This window comes from Ammospiza nelsoni, chromosome 30 (assembly GCF_027579445.1).
Source record: "Ammospiza nelsoni isolate bAmmNel1 chromosome 30, bAmmNel1.pri, whole genome shotgun sequence".
Classification (NCBI taxonomy): domain Eukaryota; kingdom Metazoa; phylum Chordata; class Aves; order Passeriformes; family Passerellidae; genus Ammospiza; species Ammospiza nelsoni.
This window is the reverse complement of record NC_080662.1, coordinates 3668452-3686305: the sequence shown is the minus strand read 5'-3', so window position 1 is coordinate 3686305 and position 17854 is coordinate 3668452. Positions and strand designations below refer to the sequence as shown.

General features: G+C 42.0%; 1 protein-coding gene across 1 annotated transcript in view; it reads left to right on the top strand.

Annotated features, from left to right (window-relative positions):
• Window positions 1-17854, top strand: part of DOCK5 (dedicator of cytokinesis 5) — a 79379-nt gene that overhangs the window by 56486 nt on the left and 5039 nt on the right. The window contains exons 34-45 of the mRNA XM_059490684.1: window positions 2598-2683; window positions 5011-5167; window positions 6203-6243; window positions 6338-6428; window positions 7202-7321; window positions 8317-8406; window positions 9158-9262; window positions 11044-11185; window positions 14256-14337; window positions 14528-14612; window positions 15596-15682; window positions 16119-16295. Of these exons, the coding sequence (XP_059346667.1) occupies window positions 2598-2683; window positions 5011-5167; window positions 6203-6243; window positions 6338-6428; window positions 7202-7321; window positions 8317-8406; window positions 9158-9262; window positions 11044-11185; window positions 14256-14337; window positions 14528-14612; window positions 15596-15682; window positions 16119-16295 (1263 nt within the window). The remainder of the gene's footprint in view (window positions 1-2597; window positions 2684-5010; window positions 5168-6202; window positions 6244-6337; window positions 6429-7201; window positions 7322-8316; window positions 8407-9157; window positions 9263-11043; window positions 11186-14255; window positions 14338-14527; window positions 14613-15595; window positions 15683-16118; window positions 16296-17854) is intronic.

Here is a 17854-nt window from a genome sequence, read left to right as displayed (position 1 = left end):
CTATAGTATAATATAATATAATATAATATAATATAATATAATATAATATAATATAATATAATATAATATAATATAATATAATATAATATAATATAATATAATATAATATAATATAATATAATATAATATATATGATGAAATATAATATCATAACATATATAGTAATGAAATATATAATGAATATAATATGAAATATATACACAATATGTAAAAAGACACAATATTTTAATATATAATATTATGTATTCAGTATTATGCATAATGTAATTGTATATTCATTATATAATGATGAAATATAATTATATAATAATATGTAATAATGAAATATATATAATAATGAATATAATATGAAATATATATATGCAATATGTAAAAAACCACAATTATATATTATTAAATTTTCATATATAATATATTCAGTATTATGAATAATGTAATAGTCTATTCATTATATAATGATGAAATAATTATATAATAATGTATAATAATGAAATATTTATATGAGTATAATATGAAATGTATATACAATATGTAAAAAACCACAATTATATATATTATATTTTCATATATAGTATATTCAGTATTATGCATAATGTAATTGTATATTCGTTATCTAATGATGAAATAATTGTATAATAATATATAATAATGAAATATTTATATAATAATGAACATAATATGAAATATATATACAATAGGTAAAAAAACACAATTATATATATTATATTTTCATATATAGTATATTCAATATTATGCATAATGTAATTGTATATTCATTATCTAATGATGAAATAATTGTATAATAATATATAATAATGAAATATTTATATAATAATGAATATAATATGAAATATATATACAATATGTAAAAAAACCACAATTATATATATTATATTTTCATATATAATATATTCAGTATTATGCATAATGTAATTGTATATTCATTATCTAATGATGAAATAATTGTATAATAATATGTAATAATGAAATATTTATATAATAATGAACATAATATGAAATATATATACAATATGTAAAAAGATATTATTTTCATATATAATATATATTCAGTATTATGCACAATGTAATTGCATATTCATTATATAATAATGAAATAATTATATAACATATATAGTAATTAAACATATATAATATTGAATAGAATATGAAATATATATACAATATGTAAAAAACCATAATTTTATATACATTATATTCTAATATATAATATATATACAGTATTATGCACATTGTAATTGTATATTCATTAAATAATAATGAAATAAAATTATATAATAATATATAATAATGAAATATTTATATAATAATGAACATAATATGAAAAACATATAATATGTAAAAAAACACAGTATTTTAAAATATAATATATATTCAGTATTATGCATAATGTAATTGTGTATTCATTTATAATAATGAAATATAATTATATAATAATATATAATAATGAATAGAATATGAAATAAATATATACAATATGTAAATAGACATTATTTCAATATATAATATATGTTCAGTATTATGCACAATGTAATTGCATATTCATTATATAATAATGAAATAATTATATAATATATATGTACTAATGAAATATATACATAATGAATATAATATGAAATATATGGAGCATATAAAAGACACCGTTTTTTATATATAAGATTATATATGCAATATTATGCAAAATGTAATTCTATTTTCATTATATAATAATGAAATAATTATATAATATATATAGTAATATATAATATTACTATAAAATATATATACTATAATATATAAAATATATAATAATTATATAATATATAGTAATTAAATATATATAATAATGAATATAATATGAAATATATATACACTATGTAAAAAGACACAATATATACATATAGTATATATACTGTATTATACACAATGTAATTGTACATTCATTATATATGACTATAAAATGTATATAAAATTATATATATAAATACACTATAATACGTGTATTTGCAGTGTACACACAATACTGGTATCTTCACTACAACTGTTCTGCATTGTCCCTAGAGCAAAAGAAAAATAGAATACTTGAACAAAACAAAAAATCCCCACCCAGAATTGGGAAGTCCCTGTGGTTTGTAGGGTTCAGGACTTCCCAGTTCTGTCCTGCCTGAGCCTTCCCATGACTTTGATGATCCCTGAATTCCCCTTTTTTCACCCTTCCCTGCATTTGCAGAGCTGTCAATGCTCACCTCTAAACTGGGAAGAGTTTGGAGACCCTCAGAGGGTCTGAAATGTAATTTTAGCTGTTTATTCACCTTTACAAGAAGAGCAGAAATCCCCCACGAGGGACTCTGGCAGTGAGCGAGTGCAGCGAGCGGAGGGCAGTCAGAGATCAGGGTCAGCAGTGTTCCATTGCACCGGAGTGTGGCTGTGTGGGGTCACACAGGGGGCGCTTGATTTCCTTCTCCAGTCCTGGCATTGGGGGTTTTTATCCCTTTATTCTGCCTCAGCCCTGGCAGCAACCTGGCCCTGCCTGGGGGAGGCTCAGAGCCCCCAGGGGCTCCTCAGAGCTGCTCCGCTCACTGGGGGTTCTGTGCTTGCAGTTTGAGAACGAGCTGATCACCAGGCTGGACCAGGAGGTGGAGGGGGGCCGAGGGGACGAGCAGTACAAGGTCCTGCTGGAGAAACTGTGAGTTTTACTTTATATCTTCAATACTACATATATTATTAATATATTATATATTTCTATATTATTTCATATTTTATATTTTATGTAATTTTATTTTACATTTTATATTACATTTATTATTTTATGTTACATATTCTTTCTATATTCTATTTAAAATATTATTTCATGTTGTATATATCATATATTTTATTATATTTTATATATTATCTATATGCTATATATCTTGACATCATTTGATATAATATCTATTATCTATGTATTATATATTTTTATATTATTTATATATTATATATTTTATGTTATATATTATGTATATTATATGTTATTATATTATATATTATATTTCTATATTGTTTGCAGTAAATATAATATAATAATATTATATATATATGTAATAATAGTAAACAGAATATTATTATATATTATATATATTATATATTATATATATTATTATATATTATATATAATATATATTATTATATATTATAGATATTATATAGATACTATATATAACATTATATATAGATATAATATATATAATATATATTATATAATAAATAATGTATTATTTATATGTTACATATTTTAAATTATGCTATATTTTTATATTATATATGTTCATTTATTTTATTTTTACATTATTTTTATTTTCTATATTATTTATATATGATTTATATATAATATATAATATTATGATATTATTATATATATTATAATAGTATCTATAATATTATTATATATATTATATATTATATATTATATATTATATATTATATATTATATATATTATATATTGTATATATTATAGATATTATATAGATACTATATATATAATATTATATAGAGATATATATAAGATCATATATATTATATAATAAATAACATATTTATATGTTACATATTTTTTATATTATGTTATATTTTATACATTGTATATGTACATTAATTTTATTTTATTTTTTCTTTTATATATTATTTATATATGGTTTATATTAATTTATATTATTTATGAGTTATATATTTTTCATACTTTATTGGGCTGCTTTCCTAATGCAAAGAAGCCCTAATTCATGAATTATTGTAGTGAGCATGAATTATTTATATGTTACATATTTTATGTTATGCTATATTTTTATATTATATATGTTCATTAATTTTATTTTATTTTTTACATTATTTTTATTTTCTATATTATATATATTATAATAGTATCTATAATATTATTATATATTATATATCTTATTATATATATTATAGATATTGTATAGATACTATATATATAATATTATATAGAGATATTATATATATAAGATCATATATATTATATAATAAATAACATATTATTTATATGTTACATATTTTTATATTATGTTATATTTTATATTTTTATTTTATTTTGTATTATGTTATATTTTTATATTTTATGTTATATTTTATTTATATTTATATAACATAATATTTTATATTATGTTACATGTTATATTACATTTATAATGTACATATAACATATATTTTACATATGTTATATGTACATTAATTTTATTTTATTTTTTCTTTTCTATATTATTTATATATGGTTTATATTAATTTATATTATATATATTATTTATGAATTATATATTTTTCATACTTTATTGGGCTGCTTTCCTAATGCAAAGAAGCCCTAATTCATGAATTATTGCAGTGAGCAGGGAGCAATGCAGGTGTTCTGGGGCTGATTGCCCAAAAATGGGGGGTTTATTGTGCACTTTTAACTGGAGATGGAATTCAGAGTCAGCTGCCAGACTGGGGAGGGGCTGCACGTGGAAGTAATTGGGAATTTTGGAAAACTATTGAGTAGTGAATCTGCCATATCTATTTTAAGGTTGCTATAAGAGTATTTCCTGTAATTAGCAGACTCATCTAATTCTAATAAAGAATTTTAGTGACAAGAAATGTATGAAATGTCTATTTGAATCCAATCTTTAGTGTAATCTGGTACTTCTGAGACATTTCTTTATGGCCATGAACTGGCTTCATTTCCTGTGTGTGAACCCAGAGCAGTGGTGAGCAAGCAATAAAATCAAGATACAGAACAGATACTTAACTTCAAAGGATTCAAAGACTCAATTAAAGCAAAATTGGAGCTTTTAGCAACAAAGCTTCATTTTTTTTGACCATCAAGTGCTGTCCTGCCCTGCCTGAGTTGGCTGTCTCAGGTGTGGGTGTCCAGCACTGAGTGTCCATCCAGGGAAATTGGGTAATTCACACTCAGATTTGGGTAATTCACCCCAAAATGCCATTTCCCAGTGCTGGGAGGCCCAGCTGAGTGTCCTGCTGTCCTGCAGGCTGCTGGAGCACTGCAGGAAGCACAAGTACCTGGCAGCCCCAGGAGAGGTGTTTGCCCTGCTGGTCAGCAGCCTCCTGGAGAACCTGCTGGACTACAGGACCATCATGCACGACGAGAGCAAGGAGAACCGCATGAGCTGCACCGTCAACGTGCTGGTACGGCTGGGGACATGGCCCTGGCACTCATCACCTGGGCTGGGGACGTGTCCCTTGGACCCCTCTCCCAGGCTGGGGACCTCTCCCCTGGGCTTTGGGAACATCACCTGGGCTTGGAACACCTCCCTGGGCTGGAAACCCCTCTCCCAGGCTGGGGACCTGTCCCCTGGGCTTTGGGCACCTACCCTGGGCTGGGGACAGGTTTCCTGAGCTGGAGACACCTCCTCTGGGCTGGAGACACCTCCTCTGGGCTGGGGACACCTCCTCTGGGCTGGAGACACCTCCTCTGGGCTGGGGACACCTCCTCTGGGCTGGGGACACCTCCTCTGGGCTGGGGACGCCTCCTCTGGGCTGGGGACGCCTCCTCTGGGCTGGAGACACCTCCTCTGGGCTGGGGATGCCTCCTCTGGGCTGGGAACACCTCCCTGGGCTGGGGATCCCTACCCAGGCTGGAGACAGCTTCCCTGGACTAGGGACACCTCCCCTGGGCAAGGGACTCATCACCTGTGCTGGGGATGCCTCCCCGAGCTTTGGGTGCCTCCCCCGGGCTTGGAGGCTCATCCCCTGGGCTTTGGGCACCTCCCCTGGGCTTTTCTAGACCCCCCTGGAATTATTTTTAATCTAGGGTAGGATTTTAATGAATTCCTCATGCCATTTTTGGTTAATGTTGTGCTCAAGTCAGGCTCTGGAGCCATAATCGCAGAAAGATGGACAGTCCAGAATCAAGGCCTTGGCTGATCCTCCCAGTCTGGAGCCCTGGAGCACAGGCAGAGGAGGTGCCTGGCTGATGGCTGGGATCCCTGCTCCCCTGCAAAGAGCCTGTGTCCCTTCAGACAAGTGATTTCTCTGATTTGTCCCCTTTTGGAGGTGCTGGTGCCCCTCTGGTATGAAGGGATGGTCTCAGGGCTGAGCAGCCAGAATGAGCAAATATCCCTGAAATGTCTAAAACTGCTGCTCAGGTTACTTGTGTGGAGATGATTCTGCAAATCTGGGCTGCTCTGCATTGCCAGTGTTTGACTTTTCTCTTGTTGGCAGAATTTCTACAAGGAGAAAAAGCGAGAGGACATTTACATCAGGTAGGCTGTTCCTGCACGAGCCTTTGTTCCCCCGCAGCTCCCTTGGACACAGGAGTCCTTCACAGCAGGGAATTGTTTGTTTTGCTTTGCCCAGGTATCTGTACAAGCTCAGGGACCTGCACACAGACTGTGAGAACTTCACAGAGGCTGCCTACACCCTGCTCCTGCACGCTGAGCTGCTCCAGGTATGCCAGGCTTGGGGTTTGGTGAGGCACAGACTGCTCAGAGCAACCAAAGCACTTTGTTTTCTGATTTAATGGGACTTTGAATCATGTAGGTACCAGTGGTCATTGAGGGCTTCACAATCTTACAGATTCCACAGCAAAACTTGGGGTTTGGTGAGGCACAAACTGCTCAGAACAACCAAAGCACTTTGTTTCTGGTTTTAATGGGACTTTCAATCGTGTATGTACCAGTGGTCATTGAGGGGCTTCACAAGCTTGCAGATTACACAGCAATGGAATATGATATATATAAAATTATTACTATGATATATATAAAATTATATAGTTATATATATAATGATATATTGTTATAAATAATCATATATTATATGCATAAATAATAATTGTATATTATAAAATATATATTAATTATATATATTTATATTTATATATAACTATAAATATATATTACTATATTTTACATATAATATAATATAATAATTATTATATATAATATATAATATATTATATATTATATTTGTATATAATTATATTAATATAAGAATATATGTAAAATAAAAATAAGTTATTTAATTAAATAATAATGAAAGAAAAATCATGATTAGCATCATTATTAACATCCTCCTACTGCAGTGAGCTGGGAGAGAATGTCTCAGGTTTATGTCCCTGCCAAACTTCCTTTGCCTCCCTGAGGGGTTTGTTTTGAGTCAGCCTGTCAGGATTTCTCTGGAAGTGTTGCAGTTGTTTCAGCTTTGCCTTTTTTCCTGTCCCAGTGGTCAGAGAAGCCCTGTGCCCCTCACCTGCTGCAGAGGGACTCCTTCTGTGTGTACTCCCAGCAGGAGCTCAAGGAGAAACTCTACCAGGAGATCATCTCCTTCTTTGATAGGGGCAAGGTGAGTGTTCACCCTGATCCTGCAGCAAACCCTGCCCTGGCAGATTCCCTTTGGTGTGGATTTAGGATTTCCTTACTGGTCAGTTCTTGCCTCAGTGCTTGGGGCAGGCTGGGGTTGGTTAAAAGGTAAAAGCAGATGTGGTTCCACACCAGGCTGGGGTTTTGGGACTGCCATCAGTCCCCCAACACTGCCATCAGCAGGGCACCTGCTTCTCTGGAGACATTTAAACCCTATTTCTGTGTTGGCCAAAGAGGTCTGGAGGGTGAAGCTGTTCAAGGTTCTGGGTGGATGGCAGCAGGGCAGGTGTTCCCCTTCCTTCCCCTGGGAGGGTTCCTGTCAGGTTTTGGGCTTGCAGGGAGAGAGGTTCCCTGGCTGCTGCACCTTGGAGAGAGGGTTCTGCCAGGACTGAAAGGCTTTGAGCTGAAATAAGGGAATTTAGATGGAATTTGGGACTGAATTCCTCCCTGGGAGGGGCTGGGATGGAATTCCCAGGGAGCTGTGGCTCCCCTGGATCCCTGGCTGTGCCCAAGGCCAGGCTGGAGCCCCCTGGGACAGTGGAGGTGTCCCTGCCCTGGCAGGGGTGGCACTGGGCTTTGAGGTCCCTTTCCACCCACATTCCATGATCCCATGATGAGACAAACCCCAGGAGCCCCTGTCCCAGTGCTGCAGGAGGAGGAGACCCCCATGGCTCTCTCTCTGCTGTTCAGACCTGTCCTTCCTCCTCCCAGTTTGTCCTGTCAGGATCTCAGTGGAGACCTGGCTTTGTAAATCACTCTCAGATCTCCAGATCACAAGATCTGTATGACTGTAATAACCCCTGCAAAACCAAAAATGCACAGAGGAGTCTGAGGGAAACCTGGCAGAGCATGAAAGTAGTGCCTGAATGAAAATCAGCTGCATTTTTGTTTACCTATCTTTGCTAATGAAGGATTTTAACTGAGTCTTTCATGTTGCTTGTGCCCTTCCCCCTGCTGCCCGTCCTCCCCCTCGTGGAGATGTGGGAAAAAGCCATTCAGCTGAGCAAGGAGCTGGCTGACATGTATGAGAACAAGGTCTTTGACTACGAGGGACTTGGCAATCTCCTGGTGAGGCTTTTCCCTCCCTTTTTTATCCAGCAGGCTGCTGACTGCTTCACTTAATACTGTTCAAGCAGGATAAGCCTAAAATAAATGTATGTTAAAGACAAACAAACCAACTTAACCCCATGGCTTTGTAAAGGTTAGTAGTAGAATAAATATTTGCATAGTGTCTTTTCACCTCCTAATTAGCATGATAATACCATGTGCAGATGTTTAGAATTCTTGGTCTTAAGCAAATGAAGTAACAAGCAGAGTGTATTTTCAGGCTCCATAAATCTCATCACCTTGTTATTTCTGTGGTGAAAGTGCTGGGCATGAACACAGAGCTAGAGCATTCTCTTGGCTCAGAATTCTGCTTTCTAGTGGTTAAGGATGGAACCAGATGGTCTTTATGTTCTTTCACAGCAGAATCATCTGCCCAGTTTTATTTCTGCCAGTTCTCTGACATTTGTCACCATTTGTGTCTTCTCCCTTGCAGAATATATTTGTATTTCATTTGTTTTCCCACAGTGAAGGATTTCAAATTTCCTTCTGGAATCCTAAAGCCATGGCATTGTTCTCATGTCTGCAGAGCAGGAAATGAAGTTGGTTCTGGCCCAGACAAAGCAAATATTTAATCAAGTAAATGGATAAGGATGAGAGACTGCATCAAAAAGCAGTTGTGGAGTGTGTTCTGAGGGCAGAGATCAGGAATTGTCCCTGGGAATGTGTCCTGCAGCATTCCAAAGTGAAAGTGTGCTGTTGTTTTCTTTTCCAGAAAAAAAGAGCCACTTTTTATGAGAACATCATGAAGGCCATGAGACCTCAGCCTGAGTACTTTGCTGTTGGCTACTATGGACAGGGTTTTCCCTCTTTCCTCAGGGTAAGGATCCTTCTCCACTCAACTTCTGCACTGCTGGAGACCCTGAAGGTCACAACTTCTGCAGAGCTCCCACGAAAATTGGGTGCCAAACTCCTTTTCCTTTCAGTGGCACTGACAGCTCTAAATCCCAGGAGTGTCTAAAAAGAGTCAAGTCAGAGATGAAATTTTGTGTGTTACCAGCTCAAGTGGGGTCTGGGTGTTACAGTAGGTTTTTTAGTTGATTGATAAGTTCTTCTATGGATTTAAGCAGAATTCACCTTTTGTGTTTGTGCTCCCATTGTGATTGTTGCTGTTAGGAAATGTTCAGCCTGTAAAGAATTTATCCCATTGCTTTTCAGCCTCAATCAGCCAGATTTTCAGGACAGGGATTATTTCAGTGATCAGGGAGAGTTTGTCCCACACAGAAGAATTCAAATGCAAAGGTGCTTCTTATTCCAGCTGCTGAGCACTGCTGGATCTGTGTGGAGGACAGGAGTGACTCAGATCCAGGGTCAGCAAGGCTGAGAATATTCCTGTTATTTAAAATTCAGGGCCATTTTACCTCCTCAGACTGGAGCTGTTTGAAGCTCTGGAAAGGAGGAAGTGAAGCCAAGCTCAAAAAAAGAGAAGAATGTGAATTTAGAACTGTGTGTGAGGAGATGGCATGGAGGGCTTTCAACTCCAGGCCATGTTTGGGCATCCCTCCCCTCCTGAAACCACTGCCAGGTGACAATGACTGGCCATGCTCTGGTGTGGGTGTGTGGGACAGACCTGCCAGGGGTGACATTGTGGGGGGTGATGGCCAGGAATGAGGCTGAGGTGAAACTGCCACCTGTGCCCAGGGACATCCCTCAGGGAACTCACAGCAGGGCCCTGTAATGAAGAATTTCCTGGCACATTTATTCTGTTACAAAAATCAGCTCCTGGCTGAGATCCCTGTGCTGAAGCTGGGAGTGCTGGGAGGTGTGAGCAGGGCAGTGACTCTGGGATGTGTTTGTGTGGACAGCCCCACCTGTTTGAGGGTGTCCCTGCTCTCATTGCAGGTGGCTTTAAAAGCTCCTTTCCAGCCCTGTTTGATTATTCTCTGTGCAGCAATGGATTTTTTTAGACAAATCTGAGGTTCCCACTGCCAGGCCTGGCTCCCAGGAGCTGCTGTGCCCTCATTTGTCACAGACATCTTTTATGAAAAATCTTTTCCTTAAGATTTTATCTCCTGAGAAGCTGAGAGGCCTCAGGAACAAAATGTAAACAATGGTTATCTGCTGCTGTGGAATGCAACAGGAGGATTTTTCCTCCTTAAGGAAAAATGTTTTCCTTAAGATTTTTCCTCCTGAGAGGCCTCAGGAACAAAATGTAAACAATGGTTATCTGCTGCTGTGGGGTGCACCAGGTGGATCTTTGATTAGCCCATGTTAGATGTTTCTAATTAATAGCCAGTCACAGCCCAGCTAGCTCAGACAGAGAGTCTGAGACAGCTGCCTTTGTTATCATTCCTTCCTATTCTATTCTAAGCCAGCCTTCTGATGAAATCCTTTCTTCTGTTATTTTAGTATAGTTTTAATATAATATATATCATAAAATAATAAATCAAGCCTTCTGAAACATGGAGTCAGATCCACATCTCTTCCCTCATCCCAAAACCCCTGTGAACACTCACACTCATTTCAACCTGTGTTCCTTCCCTCACCTCTTCTGTCTAGCTGGGATCTTCCCTTCCCGTAAACCAGCTCTGGGGGGGTTTGGGGAGCTCTGTCCCTCTGCTTTGCTGAATTTTAATTCCCTTTTTCTCCTCCTGCCCCCAGAACAAGATTTTCATCTACCGTGGCAAGGAGTACGAGCGCAGGGAGGATTTCAACCTGAAGCTGCTGACCCAGTTCCCCAATGCTGAGAAGATGACCAGCACAGCCCCTCCAGCAGAGGAGATCAAGGCTTCCCCCAAACAGTGTATCTTTTGGGTTTGGGGCATCTTGGCACCCCCAGAGCTCCCTGTTCCCTCCAGCAGTGATGGGAATGAGGGGGTTCCTGCTCCTGGGGATGTGAGGGCAGACACTGGGCATAAAAATGTGAAAATGGGGCTATCCAGAGCTGTAAGGGTGGGTTTAACAAACAAGTTGCTGTCAGGGTGAGGAGCACACTGCAGGGAGGGTTTCCTGTGTTTCACTCAGGGGCTGCTGGCTGCTCTGCCATGGGGGGACCGGTTGGGTATTTCTGGGTGAAAGATGGGGGAAATGCAGGATGTGAAAAGTGAGGGTACTCCCTTCTTCCTTGCAGTCCATTAGCATTTATGAAGTGCTGGGGTTTGTGTGTTTTTCCCCTTTGTAAGAAGTGTGAAGGGATTATGACACTAAAAGTTTTTGGGGGCAGAGCCCTTACTATTTTTAATTCTTATTTTTCCCCTTGCTGGTGGGACTTCAGGCTGTGTCCCAAGCTCCCCACCAGGCTCAAGATGCTCTGAATTGGGAGTGTGAGCCAGTGGAGATGCTCCAGATTGCTGCCAGTGACTTCAGTCAGTGCTCCTGGAGGATGCACGCCAGGAAAACCAAATCCTGGGCTTCCAGCCTGTGCTCAGCAGGCCAGGCTGGAGAATCTGAAGGTCCATTTTGGCCCTCAAACCCTGTGCACAGAGGCCCAGGCCAGGCAGTGACAGCAGATGCTTCCTGTGCAATCCTCCTGCCAAGCACTGAATCCACAGAGGAAATTCAAATCCATTCAAGATCAAACTTGGTATCAAAAATGCGTCTTCTGTTGCTGCTTTGTTTCAGCTGCTTCCTCTGCATCTGTTTGTGTTTGTGCTGATGTTCCTGGCTGGGGATGAAGCCGAGCTGCAGAGTTTGGAGGCAGATCTGAGCCATCCCCAGGGTTTGGGGGTGTTGGGTTCCGGGGCTCTGGCACAGCCCTGGGATGAAGGGAGCAGCTGCAGGGCTTGGATGTGGGACAGATCTCCCTGCACTCCCACAAACACCTCCTGACACCAGCAGTGCCCAGATCTCTGTTGTCTTAGGCAGACCTTGCTGCTCCTGGGGCTGCTTTTGCTTTCAGGCTCCTTTAACCTCCTTTGCCTCAGGCTCTTTTTTATTTCTTTAGGCTGTTTTTGCTCTTTTATGACAAAACACCTTGTTCTTCTTTTGGTAGGGATGTGCTGGGGCCCCCAGGTGAGCTGTGCTGAGCCTCAGGGTTCACTGCAGCCCAGAGCAGCCCAGGGAGCTGAGCAGGGCTCAGGGCAGGCTCAGGAGCTCTGCTGGGACACACAGCTCTATGGATTTAAGCAGAATTCACCTTTTGTGTTTGTGCTCCCAATGTGATTGTTGCTGTTAGGAAATGTTCAGCCTGTAAAGAATTTATCCCATTGCTTTTCAGCCTCAATCAGCCAAATTTTCAGGACAGGGATTATTTCAGTGGTCAGGGAGAGTTTGTCCCACACAGAATTCAAGTGCAAAGGTGCTTCTTATTCCAGCTGCTGAGCACTGCTGGATCTGTGTGGAGGACAGGAGTGACTCAGATCCAGGGTCAGCAAGGCTGAGAATATTCCTGTTATTTAAAATTCAGGGCCATTTTACCTCCTCAGACTGGAGCTGTTTGAAGCTCTGGGCTCAGGGGCTCTGCTGGGACACACAGCTCACCAGCTGGGCTCAGAGCCTCAGCCAGCCTGGCTCTGTGCTCCTGGGCTCAGCTCTGCCTGTGGCTCCTCACCCAGGCAGGGTGGCTTTGCTCTGCCTCTCAGAATGCCCTTCAGAGCTGCCTCAGTGGGTTGAAGGATGTGTGGGGTTGCCTTAACCCCCCACTGGAACACTGCTGGAATCTGGGTCTCCTCCAGCCAGGTCTCAGAAGCTCCTGGAGATCTGTTTCACACCCAGGATAGCTCAGCTGCCTCAGAAGGCATCAAGTCAGCAGGATGGCTTCTGTGGCAGTGTTGGAAACAAAAAGGTTTTAATAAAATGCAAAATAACAAACTCTTTATAGAGAAAAACCGAGCCAGGTGCAAGAGGTTCTTGCCCCTGGTAAAACACCTCACAAAAGTGATTAGTTCCTTTGTTCTCTTTTTTTTTCTAGTAAATTGCTTAGGTGGGACTTTTTAGCTCTTTTCCAATTGGCTATCCTTAAGTTTGAGGTGAAGTCCCCCAAGTCCTGTGAAGTGTCTTTTTGGCTAACTGAGAAGAGAAATTTTTAGGCTTATTTCCATTTTAAAGGAACAAAAGATAATTTTGTCACTCTGTCAACAAGGAGCACATTCCTATACACTGCCACTTCAGACAGCAGGGATTCACAGAAGCCATCTCCTCATGGGGCCAGGTTGGCTAAGCCTTGCTTTTCCAGCCAGCTTTTTGCTCCTGTAAAGCCCCAGCACAGTCCTCAAAGCAGAATTTTAGAGGAACACGATAGGCTGTTGTGCTTGGGGATACAATTACTAACATCTCTTTAATGTCTGTCATTATTCCCAGGTACAAAAGCTGAGTGTGAAGCCATTCCTTTGTTCAGTTGGCTTCATGAATCTAAAAGGTGGGAGGGAAGGAGCAGCAGCCTCTGATAAATAACTGTGGGGTGAGAGAAGGGCCAGATGCAGCCACAGAACCTCTGCAGAGCCCTGCTGCCCTCTTCTTGTCTCCCAAAGGAGAAATCAGTGGTGCCAAGGACCCCCAAGCATTTTCAGGGAATTTCAGCACCTGGAAGTGTCCAAGGCCAGGCTGGAGCACCCTGGGGCAGTGGGAGGTGGCCCTGTCCATGGCAGGGGTGGCACTGCATGAATCTCAAGGTCCTTTCTAACCCAAACCATTCTGGGATTATTATTTGTAAAGTCTTTTTCCTTTTGGGTTTTTAATTCACAAGGAACCTACAAACAGCAAGATGCAAGATAACGCCTGTGATTTGTGATGAATTAGTCAGGTTTGAAGAAAAGTCCTTAATGAGAGCACAGGGATTTGTGGAAAAGTCTGACAATGGAAACAGGGTTTTTCTCTCCCTCTGCTGTTTTCCCAAAAGGGTTCCTGGTTTTTCATCCTTAACCAGAGCTGCTCAGATGTGCAGTGCTTCACTGTGAAACCTGTGATGAACCTGCCACCTAACTACAAAGACAAACCTGTTCCTGAACAGATCTTAAAGTAATTTATTTTTCTTTTCCCTCAATATTTTGTGTGTGTTTTCCCCACTAACTTGGGCACAAGGTGCTGTGCCTTGGTATTTTGTGTCAATTGTGTAAATTCCTCCCCACAAAGTGTGAGGAAACACTTGAACATTTGAGTGAGGAGGATGGGAGTGAGGAAATCACCTTTTTACTCTGCTTCTTCCCAGCTACTACAGAGCCAACGAGGTGCAGCAGTTCACTCACTCCAGACCTGTCAGGAAAGGAGAGAAGGACCCAGACAATGAGTTTGCTGTGAGTCCTTTGCCTTTGGTTTGGTTTCTTGGTGGCATTTGGACCAAACTGTCACCTTTTCCCTCTCCCTGTGGCCAGAGAGGTTGGGAATGAAAAAGCAGGAGACACAAAGGGCATTGTGAAGCTGGGGGAGATGTCAAGGGGCTCCACAGCTGGAGTTTGGGCATTCAGCATCCTCAGAATCCATAAATTGGTGCTGTGAGCACCCAGGCTCAGCAGAGCCCAGCGTGGGGCTCTGTCCCAGTGAGGGGAGGCGGGGATGGCTGAGGGGAGGTGGGAATGTGGGCATGGCTGAGGGGAGGTGGGCATGGCTGTGGGGAGATGGGCATGGCTGTAGGGAGGTAGGAATGTGGGCATGGCTGTAGGGAGGTAGCCATGGCTGAGGGGAGGTGGGCATGGCTCTGAGGAGCTGGGAATGGCCGTGGGGAGATGGCCATGGCCGTGAGGAGGTGGCCATGGCTGTGGGGAGAGGTGGGCATGGCCGTGGGGAGGTGGAAATGTGGCCATAGCCTGGGGAGATGGGAGTGGCTGTGGGGATGTGGGTATGGCTGTAGGGTGAGGTAGGAATGGCCGTGGGGAGGTGGGAATAGCTGTGAGGAGGTTGGAATGGCCATGGCTGTAGGAAGGTGGGGATGGCTGAGGGGAGGTGGGGATGTGGGAATGGCTGTGGGGAGCTGGGAATGGCTGTGGGGAGCTGGGAATGGCTGTGGGGAGGTGGGCATGGCTGTAGGGAGGTTGGAATGGCTGTGGGGAGGTGTGCATGTGGGCATGGCTGTGAGGAGGTGGGGATGGCTGTGGGGAGGTGGGCATGGCTGTGGGGAGGTGGGCATGGCTGTGGGGCCATGGCCATGGCTGTAGGGAGCTGGTAATGGCTGTGGAGCTCTGCCAGCTCCTTCTGGAAGCCTCACTCCACGCAGGAGTTCAGTATCAAGGCCAATATTTGCCTTACACCTCAGATATCTTTTTTTTCCTTCTCTACCCAGAACATGTGGATAGAGAGGACAACCTACACGACAGCTTATTCCTTTCCAGGCATCCTCAAGTGGTTTGAGGTCAAACAGGTCACAACGGTGAGTTCTCCATGGGGGCTGCATCTCCTCCTCCTCAGTCCCTCATGGAATAAAGCCTTGAGCACTTGGGAGTGCCACTTCTTCCACTGCTGGATGTGGCACACATAAAAGCAAATTATTTAGTTGCTTACTCAGGGGAGAGAAATGAATCACAGAGCATGGAATCCCAGGATGGTCTGGGTTAGGATTTACTTCAAATCATCCAGTGTCACCCCCTGCCATGGCAGGGACACCTCCCACTGTCCCAGGCTGCTCCTTGGACACTTCCAGGGATCCTGGGGCAGCCACAGCTCCCTGGGAATTCCTTCCTCGGAATTCCCTCCCAGCTCCTCCCCACCCTCACAGAGAGGAATTTCTCCCTAAAAACTGCATGAAGGTTTGAAAGGTTTATTGTGTGGCTCTAAAGCAAGTTCATTCTGTTTCCTCTGTCCCTCAGGAGGAGATCAGCCCCCTGGAGAATGCCATAGAAACCATGGAGCTGACCAATGAGAGGATCACCAACGTGGTGCAGCAGCAGGGCTGGGACCGCAGCCTGCCCGTGCACCCCCTGTCCATGCTGCTCAGTGGCATCGTGGACCCCGCTGTCATGGGGGGCTACACCAACTATGAGAAGGTCCTGCCACATCCATGGAGCCCCTCTGCAGGGCTGGGACACCTGGGGGTGCTCACCTGGAGCAGGGAAAGCTCCAGAGAGAGCTCCTGAAGGGGCTCCAGGAGAGCTGGAGAGGGGCTGGGGACAAGGATGGAGGGACAGGACACAGGGAATGGCTCCCACTGCCAGAGGGCAGGGATGGATGGGATACTGGGAATTGGGAATTCCTGGCTGTGAGGGTGAGGAGGGGCTGGGATGGAATTCCCAGGGAGCTGTGGCTGCCCCTGGATCCCTGGCAGTGCCCAAGGCCAGGCTGGAGCCCCCTGGGACAGTGGGAGCTGTCCCTGCCATGGCAGGGGTGGCACTGGGTGACTTTTAAGGTCCCTTCCCACACAAATCCTTTCAGAATTCCCTGGAGAGGGACTGGGGACAAGGATGGGGGGACAGTACACAGGGAATGGCTCCCACTGCCAGAGGGCAGGGATGGATGGGATGTTGGGCAGGAATTGTTCCCTGGGATGGAATTCCCAGAGCAGCTGGGGCTGGCCCTGGATCCCTGGCAGTGCCCAAGGCCAGGCTGGGCAGGGCCCTGATCCCTGAAGTCCCTTCCAGCCCAAGCTCTGCAGACTCTGGGAGCTGCCCCTGGGCCCCTGCAGTGTGCAAGGACCTGGCAGGTGCTGTTCCATCTCCAGCTGTCCCAGCCCCTGTGTGGGGCTCTGTGTGTGCAGAGCTCAGACAGGAGCACAAAGAGCAGAGCTTTGCACTGACTGCAGGGTGGAAATGCTCAGCTTTAGTGCCCTCAGGGCAGGGTCCAGCTCTTCTGGGCCTCCTTTGCAGTGGGATGAGAGCCTGCTCCTGCCCTGTGGGGCACAGAGGTGCTCAGGTAGCAGAGAAAAGCCCAGACCTGCCCTTTCTGCCCTGGATTAATGGGGAATGAGAAGGCTGAAGAGGCTTTCTCTTGCCAGCAGCCTCTGTGTCTTTGGAGTCTTGCAACAGAGCAAATGACTCAGGAAAAAAGCAGCATTTCCTGTGCAGGTTTACTCAGCTGACTTCACTTGAGCAGTGTAGGTTGTTCTTTTTTGTGATGTTTAACTTAAGCTGTTGATTCCCTCCACCTAATGATGAAATGCCCAGCACAGAATGCACTGCTTGTTTCCACAAAGGGGGTGGGATGTGGTAAAACACATTTAATTCTCCTCAGCTGTGTCCCAGCCCCATGAAATGAGGTGCACACGTTAATTGGGAGAGGGGCTGATTGATCTGGGTCTGACTCTGCTGATTCCAGAGGAGTTTGGGTGCTTTGCCAGGCCTGAATTTGGCCCTGAACCCTCCCATTTTATGATTTGAGGTTGACATCAAGTTTAGAATTACAGCAGTGGGAAAGCAGTTAAAACTAGAAAACACAAAATCTCTGCAGCCACATCTGGAAATACTCATTTCTGGTTCATATTTTCCTATTTCAGCTGCAGCTCAGTGCAGAACATTTGGCTTTTGTGGGCGGCTAAAATCTGAGTTTTAATTGTTTCATTATAGCCAAACCCAAAGTTGGGGGTTTTAAACATCTTTCCTCTTGCAATAAT